At 51.3% G+C, this 7330-nt stretch overlaps 2 protein-coding genes across 2 annotated transcripts in view; both read left to right on the top strand.

Annotated features, from left to right (window-relative positions):
* Nucleotides 1-4161, top strand: part of LOC109512616 (neuroblast differentiation-associated protein AHNAK) — an 18291-nt gene extending 14130 nt beyond the window's left edge. The window contains exon 7 of the mRNA XM_019864485.1: nucleotides 27-4161. Coding sequence (XP_019720044.1) covers nucleotides 27-3715 — 3689 coding nt within the window. The 3' untranslated portion in view covers nucleotides 3716-4161. The remainder of the gene's footprint in view (nucleotides 1-26) is intronic.
* Nucleotides 4162-4638: 477 nt separating this feature from the next.
* On the top strand, nucleotides 4639-7305 carry mrpl4 (mitochondrial ribosomal protein L4). The gene is made up of 9 exons (XM_019864495.1): nucleotides 4639-4830; nucleotides 5322-5403; nucleotides 5470-5641; nucleotides 5711-5762; nucleotides 6355-6472; nucleotides 6544-6650; nucleotides 6737-6846; nucleotides 6930-7003; nucleotides 7095-7305. Exons 1-9 carry the CDS (start codon nucleotides 4780-4782, stop codon nucleotides 7238-7240), a joined length of 912 nt encoding a protein of 303 aa, XP_019720054.1. The 5' UTR covers nucleotides 4639-4779; the 3' UTR covers nucleotides 7241-7305.
* Nucleotides 7306-7330: the final 25 nt, after the last annotated feature.

The raw sequence follows: 7330 nt of genomic DNA, 5'->3' as shown, positions 1-7330 counted from the left end.
TCCTGACTTGGACATCAGTGGTGCAGATCTCCGAGGTGGAGTCGGTGCACCTGATCTGGAAATGCCCAGACTCGGTCTCAAGGGCCCCAAACTTGACCTCAAAAGCCCATATTTGGACATGCCATCAGGTAAACTGAACACGCCCGATCTGAATGGCCCCGACCTGAACCTGAAAGCTCCCAAGTTCAAAGGTGGTCTTGATGGCCCCGACTGGGACGCAGACCTTAAAGCTCCCAAGTTAGATTTGAACCTACCAAATGCCAAAGTAAACTTGCCCAAAACCAAGATTCCCAAATTTGGCCGTCCAAGCCTGCAAGGTCCCGCCGTTGATGCGGACTTGGATGGTCTGGACATGGACATCAAGGCACCCAAATTAAAACTCAAAGGTCCCAAAGCTGACTTGGGGATGCCCATGTATCATGTCGTTGGCCCAAACCCAGACCTCAAGTCTCCTGAGCTGGACCTCCACGGTGGGTTAAATGCACCAGATCTTAAGATGCCTAAGCTCGGTCTCAAGTCCCCCACACTGGACTTCAAAGGCCCAAATTTGGATCTGCCAGATATTCATGCCCCAGACATGAATGTGAAAGCTCCCAAGTTAAAAGGTGGAATCCATGGCCCTGACGTGGACTTGCCCAAAGCGGACCTGACAACGCCCAAGTTAGATATGAAAACTCCGGACATTAACATTGGCTCACCAAAGACCAAATTTAAGTTTCCAAAACTGAAGATGCCAAAATTCAAGCGTCCAAGCCTTAAAGGTCCTGACCTCGATGCCGACGTTGATGGTCTGGACATGGACGCCAATGCACCCACGTTAAAACTCAAAGGTCCCAAAGCTGACTTGGGGATGCCAAAAGTTGATATTGATGGAAAGTTCAAAAAGCCAAACTTGAACATGCCAGATTTTGATCTGGATGGTCCCGACCTAGACCTTAAGACTCCTAACCTGGACCTCAGCGGTCCGAAACTCCACGGTGGAATAAATGCACCGGATCTGAAAATGCCTACGCTTGATCTTAAGACCCCCACACTGGACGTCAAAAGCCCAAACTTGGATTTGCCTGATCTTCAGGGTCCAGACCTCAACCTGAAAGCTCCAAAGATAAAAGGTGGCCTGAATGGCCCAGGCTGGGACTTGCCTAATGCAGATATTAAAGGTGGCAAGTTAGATCTGAAAACTCCTGACATCAATATGGGTTCACCAAAGGCAAAATTGAAGAAGCCCAAATTAAAGATGCCAAAATTCAAGCGGCCCAGCCTAAAAGGTCCTGACCTCGATGCTGACGTCGATGGTCTGGACATGGACATCAACGCACCCGCGTTAAAACTCAAAGGTCCCAACGCTGACTTAGGGATGCCAAAAGTTGACATTGATGGAAAGTTCAAAAAGCCAAACTTGAACATGCCAGATTTGGACCTCGATGGTCCCGACCTAGGCCTTAAGTCTCCTAACCTGGACCTCAGCGGTCCGAAACTCCACGGTGGAATAAATGCACCGGATCTGAAAATGCCTACGCTTGATCTTAAGACACCCACACTGGACGTCAAAAGCCCAAACTTGGATTTGCCTGATCTTCATGGTCCAGACCTCAACCTGAAAGCTCCAAAGATAAAAGGTGGCCTGAATGGCCCCGACTGGGACTTGCCTAATGCAGATCTTAAAGGTGGAAAATTAGATCTGAAAACCCCTGACATCAATATGGGTTCACCAAAGGCAAAATTGAAGAAGCCCAAATTAAAGATGCCTAAATTCCATCGTCCGAGCCTAAAAGGTCCTGACCTCGATGCAGACATCGATGGTCTGGACATGAACGCCAACGCGCCCACGTTAAAACTCAAAGGTCCCAACGCTGACTTAGGGATGCCAAATGTTGACATTGATGGAAAGTTCAAAAAGCCAAACTTGAACATGCCAGATTTGGACCTCGATGGTCCAAAGATAGATGGTCCCAACCTGGATCTTAACTCCCCCAACCTGGACCTCAGCGGTCCTAATCTCCGCGGTGGGATAAACGCCCCCGATCTGAAAATGCCAAAATTTGATTTCAAAAGTCCCAGACTAGACCTCAAAGGGCCACATTTGGACTTGCCAGATCTGGATGGTCCAGATTTTAATCTGAAAGCTCCAAAGATAAAAGGTGGCTTTGACGGCCCAGATTTGGATTTACCCAACGCGGACCTTAAAGCTCCAAAGTTAGATGTAAAAACTCCAGACATCAACATTGGATCCCCGAAAACTAAATTTAAGTTTCGCAAGCTGAGGATACCCAAATTGAGGCGTCCGAGCCTTAAAGGTCCAGACCTGGATGTCGATCTTGATGCTCCGGATCTGGACATCAACGCTCCCACGGTCAACCTCAAAGGTTCTAAACCGAATTTGGATCTAGACATTGGTGGGAAACTCAAGAAGCCAAACTTGAATATGCCAAAGCTGGACGTGAAGAGCCCCAAACTCGACCTCAAGGCGCCAAAGATGGACCTCAGTGCTCCAGACTTGGACGTCAAGACTCCAGACTTAAACCTGAAAGCACCAAAACTCAAAGGCGGACTCGACGTCAACAGTCCCGATATCAACATGGGCTCACCCAAAGCAAAAATGAAAATGCCCAGAGTCAAACTTCCCAAAGTCAATCTGCCAACCCTGAACGGACCAGACATCGATGGTCCAGATTTTGATATCGGTGCGCCAGACGTGGATTTCGGAAGACCGTCGGGCAAATACAGGAAGCCGCATTTGAAGGTGCCGGATGTGGAGTTGTCCGGACCCAACGTCAAATCCCCCAAATATCACGGCAAGCTCAAAGGACCCAACGCCGAAGTAAATGTCAGAGCGCCAAAAGTCAAAGGATCTTGGGACACCCCGAAAGCAGGCGTGCCAAACATGGACCTCAAAGCCCCGACGATGGACTGGAACACCTCAGACATAAAATACAGGAAGCCTCAGATGAAGGTGTCCGCAGGGTATGACACGGACCTGAATGGCGGGGCGCAGGGTCCAGACCTCCGTTTTCCCGACGTGAGAGGTCCAAACTTGAAGCCAACCATGCCGTATTTAGACACGGATGCCATCGACCTCGACGGACCAGATGTGAGTGTGTCAGGACCCAACGCCAAGCTCAGAACTCCCGATCTGGAGGTGGACGGCTCGACGCTCAAATTCAGGAAGTCATTGCACGGCGGCTCCGGCGTGCCGCTGCCCGGGCTCGACTTGGACCAGGACTTGACTCATTCTCGCTTTGAGGGAAGGTCCGTGGCCTCGCTGGACGCCGACTTGGGCCGCTACGTGGATTTCACACGTTCGGACCTCAACATTGACGACTTCACCGGGAAGTACCACATCCCCAGAAGCAGAGGGTCCGACCTGGACCTCCAGCTGCCCTCGACCTCCAGGGATGTGACTGGTCAGCTGAGGGGCCCCCGACTCAGCGGCACCCCGCTGAACGCGGACGCCATCTTGTATCTGAGCCATGCCGAGAAGGCCGCTCACACTTTAAACGACGGCCGCTGGTCATATTCCCAGAAAAGAGCTCCCGATACGTCGGACGGATACTTGGTGACCGTTTTCCCCAGGCAGGGAGAAAGCGAGAATGAGCCAAAGCAAAAACACGGCACGCTGGGGGGCCTTAACTTTGTCTCCGGCGATGTCAACCTGGAAGTTCCCGATCAAGACGAGCTCAAAGGCTCCACGTTCCTGTTCTCCAACCTCGTTTAATCTTAACTGTTCATGCGCAACGAGGAACAAAACCAAACAAAACAAAAAAACTCAACCAAATGTTACACTGCAGGCTACTTGTGCATTCTAGTTGGGTTTTGGCACTGTGCAATACGACTTGTTTGCTGTATAAAGAAAGATTTTTTTTTTTTCTGTTTTCCTCATATTCTGCTGACATCTTCCCCCCTCCCCCCCCTCTGAATTTACTTCTGCACCCTGCTTGTACTTACACATACAGTATATGTCATGTACCTAAACACTGACTCAGTTGAAGTATTTAAATGGCACTGAATGGAAAAGAAAAACAATGTTTCTCTTTTTCTATGATCAGTGGTGTGTGTGTGTGTGTTGGTGTGTGTGTGTGTATAAAACACGTATATTTATCAATGTTGTAGTTGTAAATGTGATGTGGCTCATTAAAATGACATGGAAATATGCAGTTTCAAGGTACTTTCCCTTCCTTCTCTGCTACTGTATAAAGAATGATCAAATGAAAACATACACGCTGGTGTCCAATAAAAAGTACACCTCAAAATGTGATTTTTTTTTTTGCCACAGATTTTGAAGCTACTATAATTTTTCAGATTAAAAATCGAGATTTAAAAAAAAGGGGGGAGGAAAACAGCTCAAACGCATTTGTTGGCCTCAGGCATTCGATTTGAACCTTCGTATTTTTTTACTCAAACGCATTTGTTGGCCTCAGGCATTCGATTTGGACCTTAGTATTTTTTTTTAAGTTAGATAGAAATATATACTTCATCCATCCACGAGGGACAGTCGCTTTTGCTTGATTGAAGAGTGTTAACCAATCAACAAAATGAAATCACGAAGCGAAATAAAACCCGTCCGTTAAGCAGTCTGAAGTTGTGTTCACGTTTTTTTTTCCTTCCCCATCAGCTCTCGCGAGATGGCGCTTGTGACGCCATCAAAGCGCGACCGACTTAGCGGTGAACAAAAGCGCTCCATTTGGCCGACTGAGCGAAGCGGCTTCGACCTCCTCGCGGGCTTTTGGTGGGAGCCGGACGCTCTGCTTCGGTTTCTTATCGCCTCAAACACCCGCGAACATGTTTTTACGTTATTCTCTGCTGTTTTGCGGGAGAGGAGCCGCAAAACGAGTGAGTGTCGTCGATCTGTTTACCTGGACAAAACGTGTTTAGCCCGACGACGTCCGTGGAGAGAGAAAGAAGAGTTAATATTACAGAGAGAGGTCTCCATATACAGAAAGAGAGATATTCCGAGTCGCCAAACGAGTAAATCGATTTGCTACGAGCAGCAACACACTGATGACAAACTTCACAAGCGTTCATATAAGCCATTAGGACAGAATCTATGATCCGAAGACTTTGGACAGAGGCTCAAAACAACGAATCGGTTCTGTCAAAAGAGTTTACTATCATTGTCACTTCATTTTGACATTTCATCATAAGACGAGCGCAAAAGGGCTGCGAACCAACCAACCTTCAGCAGTCCAGCGAGTCGTGAAGATGCAAAGTCACTCCAAGGACAGAGGATCATGTCGCCCCCGATGAACGTTTTCAATCAAATCGTCAAAGTCTATCCTTGTATCGCGTAAGCTCGAGCGTAAGCTGCGTGCTGTTGTTTCTAGTGCACGTCCTCTCTGGCTGGTGAAAACGTTCTTCCGCCCAACTTGCTCCTGCCCGCCAACCTGCGAGATACGCCGAGAACCGGTGAGTCCGAACCCGAACGCAGACTCGACGTTTGTCTCGTGAGCCCCATGTTGTTTTGTGGCTCAGGGCGCCCGCCTCCCCCTCCTGATTGCCCGCTGCCCGTCCTGCGTTTTTGCACCGCCGACATTCCCTCCCACCGAAGCGCCGTGCGGCTATGGGTGGACGCTCTGGAGGGCCCCGGCGGTGACCCGCCGGGCCTGGCCGAACTGCATCCCGACGTCTTTGCCGTCCCCCCGAGGTTGGTCGCCGTTGCGCCGAAACGCCAAAACGCGCGTTTGACGTGAACGTCTTTGTTTTTCCGGCAAAGGCTGGACATCCTGCACAGCGTGGAAGTGTGGCAGAGGAACTACAAACGCATCGTAAGCTGGCGCCTCGCCACCCTGTTCCTGCGTGGCCTGAGCTCATTTCATGTTCCTGCGCAGTCCTCGCTCACTGCATGGCTTCGGCTAACTCTCCGTATCGGCGCCGCCTAGCTCGCGTCTTGATTTTGCTTTGGCTTGGCTAACTTTCTGTTCCTGTGTAGTCAGTCCCACGTTGTTTCCTCTTCCTGTGAAGGTCGCAGGCTGCTACTTCCCATTGCTGTTTTTTTTTTTTTTACATTTTCACCGAACTGCTGTTCCCGGGTAGTCCTGGCTCTCCCTTCCTGTTCGTGCCTATTGTGACATTTTCTGTTTGTTCCACCGAGCTTCCTGCTCCTGCGTGGGTTCGTCCCTGTTCCGGCGTGGCCTCAGCTCATGCTCATGTCCCGTTGCCGTTTTCCCCCGAGCTTCCTGCTCCTGCATGGGTTCGTCCGTCCCTGTTCCGGCGTGGCCTCAGCTCATGCTCATGTCCCGTTGCCGTTTTCCCCCGAGCTTCCTATTCCTGCGCTTTGTGGTGTCGTTCCCCGTCATTGCGTGATTATGCCTCCCCCATCCTGTTCCTGCACTGAGCACAAGTGTGCGTGTGAGACAGAGTCACGCCAACACCAAGGTGAGATCGGAGGTACGGGGCGGCGGTCGCAAACCCTGGAAGCAGAAGGGCGGGGGCCGCGCTCGCCACGGCAGCATACGCTCGCCCCTTTGGAGGGGAGGTGAGGTCATATTCCGGCGCCTACATATTTTTGTCCGACGTCGAGGTCCTAACGTGGCGTGATGCCGCCAGGGGGCGTGTCCCACGGCCCCCGGGGCCCCACCAGTTACTACTACATGCTGCCCATGAAGGTGCGCGTCCTGGGGCTCAAGGTGGCCCTGAGCTCCAAGGTGGCCCAGGTAGGACAGCGGCTGTCGTGGCTGATGAGGAACGCTCCGAATTCAAGCCGACTTGTGGGCCGGCGTCCTTCCCTCCGCCTCTCCAGGGTTCTCTTCATGTCGTGGAGTCCCTCGACATCCCGAGTCCGGACTCGCGGGACCTGCTTGATGACCTCAGACTCAAAGACTGGGAGGAGTCGCTGCTCGTCGTTGACGTGTGAGTTGTGTTGTTGAGAACGTTCTCGACCTCTCATTGTCGATCGTTCCTGTCGCTTGTCGTTCCTGCGTGTCTTTCTTCAGAGGGGACAACTTTGGCGACAACATCCTGAAGGCCACGGCCCCCCTCAAGACCGTCAACCTCATTCCAGCCGTGGGTGAGAGCTCGCGCCTGCTCCTGTTCCCGTGTGTCTCACTTCGCGGGAAGCCGTTGATGTCGTTCCTGTTCCTGTGTTTGCGGCCGCTCAGGTCTGAACGTGCACAGCCTTCTGAAGCACCAAGGGTTGGTGCTCACGCTGGAGACGCTGCGCTTCCTGGAAGACAAGCTGCTGTGGCACGACCGGCGCTACACGCCGCTCTACCCGTTTAAATTGCCCTACGCCGACTTCCCCTGAATCTCTCCTCCCGCGTATGAGTGCGTTTGTTGTCTTGGTTTGAATAAGAAGTCACGGCGATGATAGAAAGTGTTTTTTATTTTTGGCGGG

The sequence above is a fragment of the Hippocampus comes genome, unplaced genomic scaffold (genome assembly GCF_001891065.2).
Source record: "Hippocampus comes isolate QL1 unplaced genomic scaffold, H_comes_QL1_v1.1 scaffold371, whole genome shotgun sequence".
NCBI lineage: Eukaryota > Metazoa > Chordata > Actinopteri > Syngnathiformes > Syngnathidae > Hippocampus > Hippocampus comes.
The sequence above is the reverse complement of the archived record's forward strand: the minus strand, read 5'-3'. Positions and strand labels throughout refer to the sequence as shown.

Excerpts from the sequence above, each read along its gene's own strand:
- mrpl4 (XM_019864495.1), top strand. The coding sequence starts at position 4,780 with ATGTTTTTACGTTATTCTCTGCTGTTTTGCGGGAGAGGAGCCGCAAAA. Across the intron at positions 6,847-6,929 it reads TCGCTGCTCGTCGTTGACGT|AGGGGACAACTTTGGCGACA; the intron begins GTGAGTTGTGTT and ends GTCTTTCTTCAG. Across the intron at positions 7,004-7,094 it reads CAACCTCATTCCAGCCGTGG|GTCTGAACGTGCACAGCCTT; the intron begins GTGAGAGCTCGC and ends GCGGCCGCTCAG.